This window comes from Phaethon aethereus (assembly GCF_964289735.1).
Source record: "Phaethon aethereus genome assembly, chromosome: 1".
Lineage (NCBI taxonomy): Eukaryota > Metazoa > Chordata > Aves > Phaethontiformes > Phaethontidae > Phaethon > Phaethon aethereus.
Genome location: NC_138575.1, coordinates 194,445,879 through 194,463,395, shown reverse-complemented (window position 1 = coordinate 194,463,395; position 17,517 = coordinate 194,445,879). Strand labels below are relative to the sequence as shown.

The window sequence follows — 17,517 nt, the reverse complement described above, 5'->3', positions numbered from 1 at the left end:
GCAAGTGACAGTATAAAATGTTGATGACAGAAGGCATTTTCCTTCCTATGCTATCACTAGTATACAAAAGTATTGCAGAAAAACTCTGAATATTGCAAAACTGGACACCCAAGTTGAGATAAATTCCATTATAAATTTAGCTATAGAAAATGTGGTCTAAGACAGTCATCAGGACCTCTCTTCATCAGGCAATGGGGAGAAAAGGCAGCTCCAAAGGGCAAATTATCTCATTTAGAATAGATGAACAGAATAATATTCTACAAGTGCCTATTCCTTCCCATGAATGACTACCACAGACTACAGGTCCAGTATGAGGTTGAAACACCTAAATTTTGGCACGTGTAAATAGTCTGCCTTACTTAACTAAGTTCCCATCATCAGTGACTATCTAGTTAATAACAGTCAATGCATCCTAGGAAGGAACTTACTTTAGATCTGGAGATACAACTCAGTTACCTACATACAGATATCTAGTGCTGTTTCAAATGTTCTGAAGTATTCTAGCCTCTGGTTCCTGGTCTGGAAGGGCACATAACCCCTGTAGGTATTGTGCTATATCTGCCAGCTCTGTTTATTGGTCTCAGATAGCTTAGGTTATCTCAAAGAACACTAGGCACTTATGCTTAGGAAACTAAGTTAATCCCTAATGCCTATTCAATGCTCTAGGATCCACTGGCTGTAACAAGAGCTTACACACCTAGCTCACCTGTAAACAACCGGTAGACCTTAAAGAGGTTTCAATTCCTACATGTCTTGTACCATTTGAGATGCCCAAGTATATTCAAGACATCTGCACAAGACTAAGATACATGACACAGGAAATACAGGTTACTGTATAAAGGAAAACTACTGATCTATTAAAGCCCTGACACACCTTCTAATGTGGAGTGTACAAGCCAGAATGAGTCTGCAATCTCAATTCTTTGTCCTGGGCTTGCTAAGAATTTGCCTAAGCAGGAAAAAAATAAAACTGAAAGCAGTTACATATCAGATAAGCAGATCAGTTCCTGAGTATGTCTGCAAAGTATGACTTGCAGGACACATAACTTGCTAAATGGTCTACTTCCATTACTGTGAGAACAAATTTAATGTAAGAACGGAAACATCATCAAGGAAAAAAAGTGTGCTTTCAGTTATCTCCTCTGTTTTTTCTAGTTCAGCATGCTTTTGCACTGGTTTTAAGTTGTGTCAGGTCCTGTAAATCTCACACCATATAAATGCAAGTGAAATTATCAGGAAAGCTAAGCCACATAGGAGAAAGACTGGTTATATTCTATATTCATTAGTAATGTTAATAAATAAAACTGATTTCTTTAAGCAACAAAATTAGCAAGTTTTTCACAATCTTTCAGTAAAAACTCAGCATGCTTTTTTTTTCCCAATCCTTCCTTCAGTCCCACAATGTACTTAGCAGATATTGATGTGTTCTTTTCCAGACAACTAAAGCTGTAACAACAGCAATTTTTCTGGACTTTTGCCCTCAAAAGGCACTATCTTTACTTTGTTGCCATGTTTTAAAATAAAGCTAAGATGGTGAGGAGATAGATGATACTGTATTAAGGTGAAGAAATGGATAATACTGTATTCACAGAAGCAAACAAAGAAAAAATTCCCTTTCTTGGCCCAAGAAGACATACTCTTAGGCAGATACAAACTTTAAGTAAAGTCCTCAAAAATTTAGTCAGGTATAAGAAATAGAGCAGTTCTGTGGCAGGTCTAAGCAGGAGCTTTATCAAGTAAAACAAAAGCAGAAGCTGAGTCAATGAGTACCATAGGTTGCTCTAGTCATACCCTCTTTCTGCTGAGGTAGTTCAGTTTGGTTTCATTCATTAAGCAAAAATGAACCATTAGATTATTAGTTTTGCCAGTGTCATGTGTGCATTATTGTCATGGTTTAACCCCAGCCAGTAACTAAGCACCACAAAGTCGCTTGCTCACTCGGTGGGATGGCAGAGAGAATCAGAAGAGTAAAAGTGAAAAAACTTGTGGGTTGAGATAAGGACAGTTTAACAGGGAAAGCAAAAGCTGCCCATGAAAGCAAAGCAAAACAAGGAATTAAATCACCACTTCCCATGGGCAGGCAGGTGTTTGGCCATCTCCAGGGAAGCAGTAATGGTTTCTTGGGAAGAAACGCGTAATGGTTTCTTGGGAAGACACATACCATAACTCTGAATGTCCCCCACCCCTTCCTTTTTCTTCCCCCCAGCTTTATATATTGAGCATGACTTCATATGGTGTAGGATATCCCTTTGGCCAGTTTGGGTCAGCTGTCCCAGATGCGTCCCCTCCCAGCTTCCCGTGCTCCCAGAGCCTTCTCACTGGCTGGCCAGCATGAGAAGCCGGACAGTCCTTGACTGCTTAGCAACAACTGAAAACATCAGCACGTAATCAACAGTATTTTCACCCCAAATCCACAACATAGCCTCACACTAGCTTCTATGAAGAAAATTAACTCTATCCCAACTGAAACCAGGACAACTATCTACAGAATAAAAGCCTTAAGAAATTAAAAAAAACAAACAAACAAACAAGTGATTTCTGCTGTATTTACTTCACCCTTCATCATTAGGAGCTGTAATTAGCCTTACAATGTAACTGTTGCTCTCAAGGTGTTACAATGGCCACAAGCAGGTCCTATTTGTAACTAAGGCATAATTGTGCTGGGCACAGCACAGAACCCATAAACAACAGGCAAAAGTATCCTGAAGCTCCGATAATCCCAATTCATAATAGAGGGTGGTAAGTGGTTGAAGGAGCATTACCATATGCAGATCAAAGCACTAGGTTCTTGCGGAAAGACAAGAGGCCAAAGATCTGCCCACTGGGACTGGTATGGAAGCTGATGTTGAAGCTATGTATAGACCATGGGCTAGCTGTGCCCCGAAGTCCACCTTGCAATCATCTGATCTGAAGCACACTTGTCAGCTTCATCAGAAAGGACTGAAACAATCCCAAGGCAGGGTAAATTGGGGCGCCCTCCATAGTTATGGCACTCTCAAGGAGCACCCCTTCAGACAGAGGAAGGACTTATGTCCCCCTTTGGGAATCTTTTTGGGGCTCAGGCATGAATAAGGCACCAGGAAATTCAACATACATGAATTTCAGTGACTGGATGAATAGCCAGGAGGCACAGATAGCAACCCCGGTGATTATTCCACTAAATCTTTAAATTACTAGGGAGTTTATATACTAAAAAAATTAGACAGAAGCTGAAGATACCTATACTTTATTTTTGAATCTAACTTGCAATCATCTTTCCAAAATCACTGAGCAAGATGGTGGCAGAGGAAGGACTAAAATCCACTGTTCTGTCTACTTAATCATACTGTGTCTTGTGTAACTGAGTCTGAGAAACAAGAGAAGTTTCTTTTCATGATCTGTGTGTCTTTACAAGGGTTTTTGGTCCTAGGAGTCCTGTTTGATCTGCTCTCTCTCCCAAGATAGAGTCACTTAATTAGGGAAAACAAGATTCAACAGAAATGTGTGAGACTGCATGGGTCTGAGACACTGTTCTCCTGGTGTTCAGCCTACAGAATGATTGCCTCATAAGCCTCAAGCTCCTTCTACATCCTGCTGCCATGGGTCTGTAGCTTCCCTCTTTGGGAGGCAAAAGCAGCGGCGGCAGTGGATTGGGACCCTGGAAAACTTGCAGGTCAATGGGCAATGGTCTCTGCAATTCAGTAAGGAAAGTGAAGGAGTGTTATAAAAATAGAGGGGACAGAGAGGACAGAAAAAATAAATATGAATCCTGAGATTGCTGGTATGTGCCAATAAAAGGAGAAAGGATGTTTAAATGTATCACAAGGGAATGTTACTTAAAATATAGAGACTCCTGGTATATTTTATGTGTCCAAATAACCATGAGAGGAGTTCCTAATTTTCTCAGCTGTCTCATTCAATCCAAATTATTAACTGAAAGCTATTCTAGTATTTGGACTAACCATGAAATAATGCATTGTGAGAGCTCAAAGTTCAAATGAGCATTACTGGAGTGCTCGAAAATTCCCCTTACTTGTGATACCTCCACAGTATGTCAGAATTTATCAAGTCTTGGGCTAGAAGAAAGTGGGTCAAAGGAGACTGGGAGACACTGCAGGACCATGCCAAAGGAGACTGTCTGAGGATGATCTGATGAAGTGGAAATGGAGTGGGGAAGAATGTCATCCTATTACTTGCAGAAGACAGACATGTGTCTCTGTAAGGAGGACTTGTCAATAGTTTTGCGTGAACTTTTTCTTTTCAGTATGAAAAGTACCCTAGAAGCTCAAATGCCAACAGTCAAACTTGAGAGCTGTATGACTTTCATGAACATAAGCTCCTGTTTGTCATACCAGTGCCATACTCAACACCTCCATTTTTCTACTTTTAACTCCTAGAGTTGTAAAGTTTAGAAAGTTTTATTCTCTACCCAAAAATTTAAATAAAGATCTGATCTCTTTCAAGGCACAAGAGTGAGTTCATGTAACAAGAGTTTGTTTTTCTCATAAATTTTTTGTTTGATAATGGATGTACATATTGATGGAGGAAATGGGTGAAGAAACCCTTTATTATTTTAACCTTGATAGCTAAGACCTACAGCAAAAACAAGGAGTAAGGAGGGAAGAGAAGAATGCTCTGTGGTCATGTGGTGAAGCAAGGAGGAAGTAGATGAACTAGCAGACAGGGCTAAAACAAGTTTGCTTTGGCTGTCTTGTTTTGTTGTTCAATAAACATTTATCTTAATGGAAGAAGTCCTGCCTAACAGTGGAAAAAAATCACACTTCAATAGCATGCAGAAGTTTCAGCCAGCATGTTCAAATGTGCCTTGATTAAGCAGTCTGTCTATCTTAGGCCAATTGTACATAGCACAGGCATGGAAAGATTAGTTCTTGGACAGAAGGACAGAAGACTTAGTATCAGGGCCTCCTACAAGATATGTGAGAGAGAAGGGGTTGCTTAAGAGTGTCCTGGGAGCGAAGAAATAGAAAAAATAGAAACGAGTTAAATACTCCTTTATGAGCTAGATACCTGTATGAGCTCTTCATGCTACAAGGGCAGCTACTAGAGCTGAAATAATATCAAATACTTGAAGCTCTTGGGCTTTTCCAAAATGACTTGCAGTGAGGAATGGAGTGAAGCATAGCTATGGTGGAAGGTGTGGGGAACACAAAGGAAGAGCTGCACAGGGGAGGGGGTGGCAGCAGTCAGGAATGGCTGACGGAGACCATGGGAGGAATGGTGGCAGCCAGCAGATGCAAATCCCACCACAGCTCAGTCTGGGACTCATCACCCCACAAAACTAACTAACCTCAGCTGTGGATTAGGGGTAGGAGGAAAAACAGCCAGATCCCCAGCAAGTACAAGAAGGGAGGAAAGAGGGCTGTAAACTTCCTATAGTTATAGGTTTACATTCAAAATGAAATCCTATGCATTACCTTATTTATTCACCTTGTTAATTTTCTCTCTAAAATTATGTTTGTTAAGGAAATGTTTTGTTATTGTAAGCAGAGGAAAATAGCTCATGGTGCTAAATCTACCCCAGGTTTGTATGGAGGCTTGATGACGCCTTCAAACCAAAAGCCAACTTCTGTGGCTGCCAGTCACATCCTAACAAAAGGGTTGTGCACTGCTGGTTGGGGATATGCATTACTGGTTGTTCCTGCTTGAGGCAGACATCCCAGCAACATTTAACTTAAGGAAGATGCAGAAAAGGAACTGAAATTAGAAATTTCCACTGTACTTCATTAACAGCAAGTCTCTTGCACTTTGAGTTAATTACTTCTAGCACATGTTCAAAATAAAAAGACGTTGGTGTCAGTTCATGAATAGTTTAACTAAAACTGTGATGAGAGGGTTGCAACTTGTGTGCGGCATATAGCACTCAAAGGTTATCGATGCCAACTGAGAGATCATTGAAAAGTTAGTGCTGAGATTCATTTCCCTTTATGTGGGCTCTCAGCCTTCAGAATCTGAAATCTCTGTTACCACAGGGTAGAAATTGCAGTTGACACAGTAAGTTGTCTAACTTGCATCTACATTTTCAATGCCTAGTGAAGTAATTCTTCCACTTGAAGTGCCATTTCCTTACCCAGCCAAGGGAGCAGAGAGAGATGTCTCTGGAATTAACTTAGATGTCTTATCTTGAGCGGACAGGCTCTCACTCTGTGCATACCTCTGTCTCTTGACTGTATAAGGAATTTGCTCCCATACTTAAGGAGGATTACTTCACCACGCATTTAAAATGTAGGCACAATTAAATGCTGTATTAAGCAGATGTGCTCCCACCCTGTGATTAAAGAACATTTTTTTCTAGCAGCAATAATTACAGCTTCCACAGGGTCACCTAAACTTCGTTCAGTTCTGAGGTAATAGATAACCAATTACAGTAACATTTTAAGTATGTGTAGTAGATAAGACACATAATTTATGTTACTTAACAATCTGTGGAGTCTTTATCTATAAACACAGAGACTTTACATGATTTACAAAGCAAACATATGACCTGTTTTACAGTACCTGGCTCTTGCCTGAAAAACTGTTTATGAAACTTTTTGAATACTATGGCTGAGAGTCTGCAGAAATGGGTCTTTCAGAGACATCGACCCAAACGTGCATACATCACTCCTCTCAGTTGTGGGACTCATAGACTAAACACATCTTCCTTTGGTGTTAAAAATGTCCAAATATTTTCAGAGCCTGTTTTTTGTGGGGTTGTGATATTTTTTATGTGGAGACTTCTGACTGCACCTTTCCAGTCTTTTGACAAATATTCACATACAGAGTGACTTGCTAACACATGGCTGCTGTGTTTCTGTTTATCTTTCAGGTGTATTTTTTTTAAACACAGGGTAATTCTTAGATTTTGTATTTCCAAAGTAATTCCTGATTGCAGAGTCAATAATTCAGGTTCTTGCATCTGAAAGAATTTTAATGAAAAATTAATTATAATGGTTACTAAAATTACTCCAGATCAATCTGTGGTTCCAAAGGAAAATTATACTATCAGAGACAGTCACAAAGCTTGACTTAAACTGTACTGCTGCCAGAGGAGCTCTATGGAAATTTCCAGCATTTCCAGATATATTTTATATTCTGTATCTGAATAAAAAGCCAACGTCCCCAATAGAATGGCAGATTAAACATATAAAACCATTACTAAGAACATGGAAATTTTTCAGTACTTCAAAATTACTTTCTCTAGGAATTGCTGAGATATTCAATTTTGACAAGGAATACTTTTTGCTTTCTCTCATATTTGTACTGCTTTGTATAAGAATATGATACGGAAGATATTAGGTATAAGCATTGCATTGTTAAAAATGTTAAGTCCAAGTGAAGTGAAGAGGAAACTGCAATCAAACAAAATGCTTTGCTTTATTGAAATAAAGTGTTTAGACATTGACATGAAATAACAGATTTGAAATTATCTGACATATTTTCATTGAAAATTTCACTGAATTTGTGACATTACTGCGAAACATTTCCATTTCACTGAGGCTGTATTGTGCATAGAAAAGTAGTGAAGAACTGATGAATGCATTTTTAAAAGTCCTCTTTGGAGCAGGAGCAAACAGATGGCTTTTATTATCAGTAATAAACAACCTTTTTTTTTTCTGCAGCACCATTTCCCTAGAAAACAAGACTTAATCTATGAAATGTGAATATCATGTTATGGTATTTAAGATTTAATTAACCAATTAATAATTTAGTGATATTGGTTATATCAGTAATTATTGCTGTGTGTTTATGGGAACATACAGGTTCACGTTAAAAACAGTTGATCCATGATGTGTGCTTCCTATGTGGGGAAGTCCTACCTCACTTCTTGTCTGCCAATAAGTGAGCAAGCTTGTCTGGTACTGATTTCCCTGAAATATTTTCCCTGAAATTCTTATTAACAAAGCCTATACTTTTGTTAAATCTAAATGTCTTTAAATGTGTTAAATTCTTGATATCCAGTCCCTCTCTCACTCTTTGCCTGCTGCTCTGCCCGCTGAGGCTCTGCCGGTGCTAACAACTCGGGCAACGGGGGCCTGGCCCTGGGAAGGGGGGACTGTTAGAAGACCAACCAGAGGCATTCAGGAAAGTTTTAGTAGTTAAGCAGCTGAATTTTTGGTAAACCTTGATTATTCAGCTCTGTAGAAATGTACTGAAAAGAGAAATGAAAATTTAGAAATGGTTCTATGTTTTAAATCAAACTTCTAAAAAAGTTAATTCAGGATCAGGAAAAATCTCCCTCCTGAATGTATCTTTTAGCAAATTTAGTTCTTGCTTCTTTATCTACACCTCAGCGTGACACAGAACCATGCATGGATGCTATAAGTATGTATTTACTTTCATTTTTAAAGATAAAGGCAGACAAAAGCTTATTAAAATGTTTCAAGAGTGTCATACTGAAATATGCAGAATTTAACCCACTTTGCATCCTGCTAATATCAAGTATTCCAAATTTGCTAATGGTCTTGTACTTACAGAGGAAGTGAAAGATGATCAGAGTAAACTAAAGAATAGAAAAAAAAAAAAAAAAGCCCAAACCCCCAGCTAGTCTTTATTCACTTGAAAAGTGAAAGATAAAAGGTTAACACGTATATATTTAAAAATTCATATTTCCTCTGTTAATATCAAAATGTCTAATAACAAAGCAAAATGAGGCAATACTGCCAATAATTATAACCTCACCCTGCTACTATGTTTGAGCTTACACAGCTACAGCTTAAATGACAGCGGCCAGTTAGTTGCCATAGGGCAAGATGAGACAGAGATATGAATTATCAGTGTAAGTATTTAAATTGCACTAATTAAATTTACCGTGAAAACAGAGGATATTGATTCAGGCTATTAATCCCCCCGCACTTCTTTATTTCATATATATGGGAAAATTAGTAAGCATTTTAGTAAGCACTTTTTCACATATGTACAGATATATGAATAATACCTAAGCAGAATCAAAGCTAAAACAAAGCTAACTGAAAAATTAGATGACTATCTATTAATTACTATAGACTGCTACTATTCTCTGCTACTTAATTGTATTGTTGCACCATGGTTTTGCAATTTACTTGAACTCAGAATGGCGTATTATTATTACAGGTAGAATAACTTTTGCTTGTCAATCATATACAGAATCGTGGCTTTACCTTCTACATCCTTGAATCAAGCTGCAGTTGAATCAGATAACATTTTTATTTGATTCAGGAAAATGGGAAACTATTTCTCATTGTTCATTGTATGCTTAGAATCTAGCACAATGAAACTGCGACAGCCTTCATAAAACCAAACTCTCCCTTAGTTGAGATGAGATAATATTATACAGTAGAAAATTAGACAACAAAATGTTTGTGCCCAGTGCAGAGTGGCTGCATGACTTGAGGGAATCTCTCGTTAGCTGCTAGTTGTAGCCCAGGCAACAGTAGGTGCCAGAAACAGGCACCATAAGCATCAGCAATGTGTCTTTGCTTATAATCAAGCAACATCAGTGATGCAAAATGAACAGAAAAAAAATAGTGACTTGGGTATTCTGTCCCATGTGCTATGGTAAAATAAAATTGTGAGTAAGCACACAAAACATACATGCTGGCAGATACTCTGTGGTTCTGCCACCTAACTGAACAGATATTCTCCACAGTCTTGCCACACACCATTCTGTGGTGTAAACTTGAAATTATAAATCTCTTTCCATCTTACTATTTATTAAGGAAAGAAGATAAATGGTTTTATCAAGGAAGTTTCTTCCTTGGCAATACGTAGTAGGTTCTCTCAGACATGACTGTGGGGACTGAAAGTTGATACCACTGAGACACCTTTTGACAGTACATGAATGAAGATCACAGTATTACGGCAAGCACGAAAGGAATGGTAATGCAGAAGATGAGCACCTTCCACTGTGGACAACCTCAAATCCAACTGGCATAATCTTTTTGGTTTTGTGGAGAATGTCGACTTTAGGGGCAATCTGGTGACCATGAACAATGCAGACAGCTCTGAGAATGGATTGCTTTCTTCATCTCCATATATAATAATACAGAGGTGGTACCAAGGACTTGCAGACTACCACAATGAGGAACTGCTTCATCACTTCACTTTTTAGAAGTCTTTCTTTGTTCATTACAAGGTATTTCTAGATCTCCATTTGATCAAACACTATGTCATTTTGTAAGCTCCTCAACAACTACCAGCTTGAGAATTATCTTTTCTCATGTTTGTCAATTTTCCTTTCTTTACACAACCCACTTGTCTGCTTCTCCTACAAGTACACTCAATCTGCTGTTCCTAACAAATCTTGTGTCTTTGAGATTAAACCAAGTTACATTATCCAAAGCCTACTCCAGTCCTTTACAGGACTTAGTTCTAAAGTGTTCCATACTCGCTTATAAATGCCAAGAGGAATTACTGCTAATATTTTTGGTGTTATATTTAACTTGAAAGAAAAAAATTCATCTTTAACTCCTCAGCAATTCATTGTAAAAACAATGCAAGAGGCCACATGCCCCTATTTTACTTGTCCTCATTCTTCATTATTTTATTACTTTTAGTTTCTACTTCTAGACTTACACTGGATGTTCTGAACAACCAGATCTGTTTGCTTACTCACGGAGCTCTGACCTCAGCCCTAATATAGCATTACAATGTCCTTTGGTAGTAACGTGAATAAAGGTTAAAATGTTAGGAATGAGTGGTAAGATAAGAAGGGAAGACAGTGCATTCTTATCTGTTTTGCAGTTTTGTTGGGGACTTTTTTTTTTAATATTATTATTTTGAGCAATAGTTGGCAAGTTAAGACAAAGAAAGACAATAAATAGAACTGATAGTATCAAAAAAACACCATGTTTGATCCCGTCATAATAGAAGAGTCTGTGGTAGAGAACTGACTCTTGGTGGTTGAGACACATAGAGCAGAAGAAGCATATGTATCACCCCAAACTAGTATTTTTAAACAAGTTAAATCCAGAATAATATATTCATGGGCTAATTAAAATCCAGAGCACTTTTTTTCCTGCTATTTTTAAAATAAAAATTTGTAAGTTGACTCTGTTGCTTCCTGTCAAGTTTACCTTGGACAGTTTTGCAAGGGTATATGAAATGTGAGAGCATCTGGTTCATTGAATTGTTTGTTAATTTAGCTATCTGGTTAAGGGTTAATCAGTATAACCGAAACAGAAAATAACAAGGAAAGTGATAAATTCAACACAGAAACCAGGGTATAATAGATGCAATTACAAAGACCAAGTTTCTTTAGCCTCTCACGAACGGGCCGTTAGAGGGCCAGATGCAACTGCCTTGAGGAGGGTCCACCTCAACTTTGTAACTGATCATGAGAAAGGGAAATCATTATCATGACTATTATGCAATGTTTGAGAAGGTTCATGGGACTCATGGGAAATTCAAAGTTATTATGGGATATCAGAGGGGTCTTGTGGGATTATGTAAAATTTATTATGGGTTGTTCAGGGGAAAGGTAAAGTGTGGGGAAGGATCAGGAAGAGACAAGCATGGCAAAATGGAGAGCAGAAGGCAATCAAGGGGCTGGTCTTGTGTAAGCAGGGCCAGTCAGTATGCTCGTGCCTGGGACAAAGACCCCAGGGTCTCCAGGTGCTCCTGGCTGGGCTCCAGTGACCAGGCTTAATGAATCCCCAGACCATGGAGGCTGCTGGATTTGGTGGCTCCTGTAACATCCTTAACACAAGAAATAGAAAGACCCATCTGATCCATTTTCAGTATGATCCATATGCATCAGGACAACTGGAATCCAAGCATTTGTTATGTCTGAGGTACATTTCTTGACCTTGAGGCTGTACCTACCAGAATACTGTTGTAATAAGCAGAAATAAAACAATTGATCAGTTACAGTGGCTACCATTTGCTCCAGCATCTAGTAGGGAATACATTTAGTAACACAGCAAAAGAATCTAATAAAACCTGATTTTACTTCAGGGAGACTCAAATGGTAGGGATAGTGGGAAATATTTATAGAAATGAAAAATGTATGTAAAATATAAAAGACCCACTGATTTGGAATTGTTGCACTAAATCAGTATTGCTTTAATGTTTGCTATGCCTAAGAATCAATGAAGGGTAATCAGCTGTATTACTGCAATTTAATTAGGTATGGGAATCAGGTGGAACTATAAAAAACATTTCACCTTACAGATGTCTCTCAGTGCCTCTATCTCAAATTAAGAAAATTTGAGCTTTGTATTTAGTTTTAAAAAAACCCAAACTATGAGAGGTCAGAATTTTATTTCAATGCATGAATCCTTTGGAAAACGGAAGTCCAAGCTAGAATTGTAGGACAAATGATTGTAGGACAAGGTTGGCATTTCAAGAAATAGAAACAGTAGTTGTTAAGAAAAATCTGGAATAGTACCATCTGAAAATAATTTACGAAGGAAGTGAGTATGTTGCCTAAAACATTATACTATCAAATATAAAATTATGCAATACATTTTCTGAAGGAAAAAAAAATGCTTATTAGAAGACTAATAATGAAGTCAGAGACCAATTGAGACATTTTTCCAGCCGTACTTCACTAGGTCCTTACCTTCGTGATAACCTCTTAGCATTGCTAAATTGTATTTCAAATGGACAACAGAATCATTACATGTTTCCTTATTGTTCCTGCAAACCCTTCTCACATACTTAATATATTAATGCATTTACTATTATATTTTGCAGAACAGAGATTTAGCAGTGATAGATGGACTAGTTCAATATAATACAGAAGTTTCTTAAGCATTGGCCATATTATATATGAACAAGTAACTTTTAACAGCATTTGTCTTGCCTATACACTTCCACAGTTCATCTCATTTTGGATGTACAGGTTCCAAATGAGATGATAAAACACATTCTGACACGATGTTGAGCAGGGATCAAGTGAAGTTTTGGAAATATCAGGGGAACTGTCTTCCTAGCTCATTTTTCTGTCTTGATTCTTTTGCTTTTGCATACGTGTAAGAACTTGAGTATTTTTAAAAGAAATGCAGACATCCTCTGATTCCAACTGAATATCTATATCGGTGAAGCAAACTCATGAATTTTTAACTGTCATGGTATCTCCATTTTGGATTCTTTATGGAAAAGAATCTGAATGTCATAATTTTGGGGAGTCATGCAATGCTATTAAACTTACGTTTCAGTATCTATTTACAGTAACTATTTTTTGAAGAAACCCCTCCATAGAGGTACCTGTAGTATTTTATAGGTGTTCAAACACATATCCTCATTTTTCTGTCAGGCACAATTAAAGCTAATTTGAAGTATGCTGTATATATTTCTCATCCTATTACTGAGGAGCTCTTTAGAGCACAACTACTGGAGACTGCGTCTATTCAGGTGCAAAAGAAAAAAGTTTCTTTGGATCTGCACTATAACAAAACATTTTAAATTCTGATACTATCAAACTGTAACAGCTCCTCAAATTCATCTAATTAAAAATATAAAAAGAGACCCTGTAGAACAAAAAAAAAAGATAAGCAGCAATTTGTCTCAGTTAAAAGGATGTATTTCAGGCTATTATCTATCGCATTACTACTACTAAATATGCTTAAATATTCTCCAGCACACTCACCTCTTTTTGACGGTACTTAATTGCCAGTTTCAATCTTGCAAGATCATTACCACTTTGTTCTTCTATCAAGCTATTATCATCTCTGTAATTAAGAATAATTTCCAATTCCCTGGAACTCCGTGTCTGATCCAGCAGATCTTTTGCAAATTGCTTGCATTGCCGTGACAGTTCCTCATACTCCGACTTAAATTCATTTTCGACTTTACTGAGCTCCTGCAGCTCCCAGCTCAGTTGAAAAGCGGTAAGGAAGGGATCTTCACTGGACAAAGCAATCAATGATGGGCTCGCCAGAGCCTTGTAGATATTAAGTCTGGATCGAGAGTGGCGAAGGCTGTCCACATCTGAACTCGACACACATTCGACGCAGTTACAGCGAACCTCATGTGGCCTGGGCACGGAGACCCCCTTCTGTACAAGGAGCTTTATGATTTCATAATTGTTGGTGTGGGCAGCCAGAATAATGGGTGTGATATCTGGCGTGAATTCTGAAAACTGCTTGTCCAGAAGCACTGGTGGCACCTGTCAAAAAAAGGCAAAAAACCTTACAAGCCTCTTCACTGAACAAGAGCCATACAAAATTAAGCTACGAATAGTTTACCAGGTAGGACACTTACTGATGGATCTTTGCTTCTGGCCAGAGTTGAAGGAAACACTTTAACATAACAATTCAATCAGCTAAGATCGCCTCTTTCCAGTTAATAAATTGCTATAAACAGGGTGTGATTTTTCATAAAACCTTTTTGTAAGTAAACAGCCCATGGGCAACGATTCATTAGAGCAAATGATTAGATAAACAAGTAAGAGTCAGACACAAACGTTCCTGTCAGGTCCCTTGAAGTGCCAGCTGTGAGCAAGATGGAAATGCTTTCTCGTCTCTCACTGGTTAATCTAAGTTTTATAGGGAAGACAGAATCGTGGGGGCATAATTGAGATTCTCTGAAGGAAGCAGTGAACAGAACACAGGCAAGTTAGAGTTATAAAATAAACGGGCAAGTAAATGAGAAAGAAAAGATATGTTTTCTTAAAGAGAAGGTTGGAAATATGACTGTGTAAAGTAACAAAGATACTGGCTTCAAAGAGCTTAATGTCTTAAGGCTCAGTTCTACATTTGCATGTGCAAACAAGCATAGCCTCTTTATAGGAAAATGGGAGAGTTGGTAGCACAGAGCCCCAAGAGAGGAAACACTAGAAGTCTTCTAGTGTGCATTTCTGTATTTTCAGTCTTCTGATGTGTTTCTATATTTTATCAGAAGACTGTAAGGTCCTTCATTTTAAACTTGTTTCTTTATTTTACAATACCAGACTCTTTCCCAGATCAAGAGAGCTCATTAGACTAGTCTGATGAAGCCACATAAGTGTAATTAACCAATGTCAATTAAAAAAAAAAGGTACTGGCAGTATCACTTATGGACTGCCTTTGGTCCATAGCTCAATAACCAAGTACAAACTCAATCCACATCAGCAAGGTGTTTTGAGTGATGCTCCTTTAGGAAGAAGAAAAAGGGAAAACATTTGACTAAAAGTTATCCGAAGGCTAGAGAAATAGATGGCCACTGGAGGGAGGAAAAGTTGTTTGACAGAAGTCTTACGACAGCAGAATGACCTCGTTGCCAAGTGCAAAAAACACAAATACCTAAGAAGAGAAGTTAATAGGAAACAGGTAAAGCACATGAGAACAGTGTAAGAATAAGTTGAAATGAGCTATGTTTAGAGCCTTGGGAAGGAAAGAAGTGGAGCAAAAAATTAAATGCACAGAATCAGTGGAAAAGAAAATGATAAATTAAGCTGAAAAAAAGTGGTAGTCTGTGGATCTAATCTATAAATAAAATCCATAGATCGCGGATTTTTTTCTCCCCCTTCCTAATGAAGACACTGTGTTTTCTGCATTTTTTAGCTGTTCTGCATGTCAAACAACTCATGTTTGTTCAATGGGACTGTGTCCATGTGTAAGAGTTGCTATGTGTGTGGGCTGTAAAACGGGCCTGAAGCACTAACTAGATGAATGAGAGAATTACTTTGGGAGGTGGCCACTTATTCATGTAAAATGGGGTGGAAAGTCAAGACTGGAGACCCAGCGTTTGGAATTGTATTCACACGTCCCTAGGGAAGCAATCCCTGCCTGGCCATAGCGTATTTCTGACCTCGAGAAGCTGTGCCAGATTCTGAGAAGGTATGTGGGGTCAACAGGCGGAAATCCCTTTTCTCCCTTCCCACGCATTCAAACATGCGTGCTTGGCTTGGCACTGGGTAAGGCTGGCACGGAGTCCGTTTTAGAGCGGGGCTGTGGGATGCCTGAGCTAGCCCACCCACCCTCATGACCCCATGCAAAGGGAGCAACCATCCCCATAGTCCTCCCTACAGCCTTATGGGAGATGCTAACAACCAGGGGTTGTGAGCTGAGCAGCTCCTGAACAAGTTCTCTTCTGCTTTGCTCTTCTTTATTCTGAGGTAAAAACAAAAAGTAATGCCTTTGTGTAGTGTGTGCAGGCATGCAGAAGCATATGGGTTTAAAATTACTCAGGAGGTAAGGAACCCAGCTGAGAATATACTGAAGGTACGCATGGCTGGGGTGGACACTCGGGTTACAGGAACAGGCAGAAGGTCAGTGCGCTGTACCCATCTCAGCTGTGGTCAGGACAAGAAACACAACAAGAAACACAACCTGGGAATGTTTTCTCAGAGGACTCTCTATGTCCACATGCTCTGTCAGGTCTTTCCCAATGCTGAAAGCATCTAGGGCATGTCTGGTCATCTGTCACCTCCAGGTTGAACACTGCAGAGCCCTCCTGGGGATGCCCATGTGCCCAGGTCGCTTCATTATTCTTGCCCAGTGTGGACTGGGGCTTGAAAGCCGTGTCTGTTTTCTCACCCGTCTGTGATGCCAGTGGGGAAAATGAGACAAATTTCCAATCCCAAAACTCACTGCTTATTGTAGTCTTAGATTTATCTTCTCTTTTACTTACATATTATATAGAAAAGAAGAGAGCACACGCATGCACATGCAATGCTTTTCCTGCTCTCTAAATTGCAATTGTAGTCAATGCTTTTGAGGCTAGAAAGAGATGAAAATGGCAGTAGAAACTCAAACTTGGCATTAGTAGAAGTGAGCTTTTGGGCTATCATAGGTCTGAAAAAGGTTTACATGGAGGGAAGTGTTGTGCTCTGATAGTGTCTGCCACAACTAGTGAGACTCCCTCTCGGCCCCGGGATCAGGGTACTAGGGAGTAGAGGAGAGAGCTGGAAGGGCAGAAAACTCAAGGATACAAAGCTCTAACTCCAAACTCACTGGCTGCTCAGAGTATTCCTCTGTCACTTAGCATGTCATTATCTTTGTACTTTCTGACAATAATAAACTAATATTTGCTTCAAGCCCTGCCAGAACTGAAGGCTATCTTAACATGTCATTAACCACAATATTCTCTGAAAAATTAGGAGACACAGCTTCAAACAACATGGCATTACAATGACTGACTTGTACATGGGGTCCATTAACTCAAAAGCTGCTTGTTTTTCTCACAGCTTACCAAAACCTTTCATCTTAAGGTAACTCAGCTATAAGGCTAATGCACACATTTTGGAATTCATTCAGAATTTACCCAAATATAGAAGTCTGTATTAAGTAATTTCATCCTTAACTTACAGAAACATTTAAACTTAAAGGGCAAACCCTAAGGCTGCAACTTTAATTACATCATGAGTTTAACCTCTGACCCTTTACCTCCTATTTTAAGATCTCCTACTTATTTAAACAGCAGATATACAGAATGCCAAAGCAATAAGGTCAAATTATTCCCTCACCTGCAGCACAATGAAGTACTTATTTTCTGAAGACCTGAGTGCTCTCATGGCACTCAGAATATTTCAGTATTTAACTATTGACCCAGAGTACTTGCTCTGAAGTCACCGGACTTATGATGAATTTTATTTTCAAACTACTGAAAAATAATTCTCTTTAGAGAAGAGAAAACAAA

The 17,517-nt window shown here is 38.6% G+C and overlaps 1 protein-coding gene across 1 annotated transcript in view; it reads right to left on the bottom strand.

The window, feature by feature from the left end:
• Nucleotides 1-17,517, bottom strand: part of TRPC4 (transient receptor potential cation channel subfamily C member 4) — a gene marked incomplete at both ends in the record, with an annotated part of 106,034 nt that overhangs the window by 66,828 nt on the left and 21,689 nt on the right. The window contains one exon of the mRNA XM_082005727.1: nucleotides 13,547-14,065. Coding sequence (XP_081861853.1) covers nucleotides 13,547-14,065 — 519 coding nt within the window. The remainder of the gene's footprint in view (nucleotides 1-13,546; nucleotides 14,066-17,517) is intronic.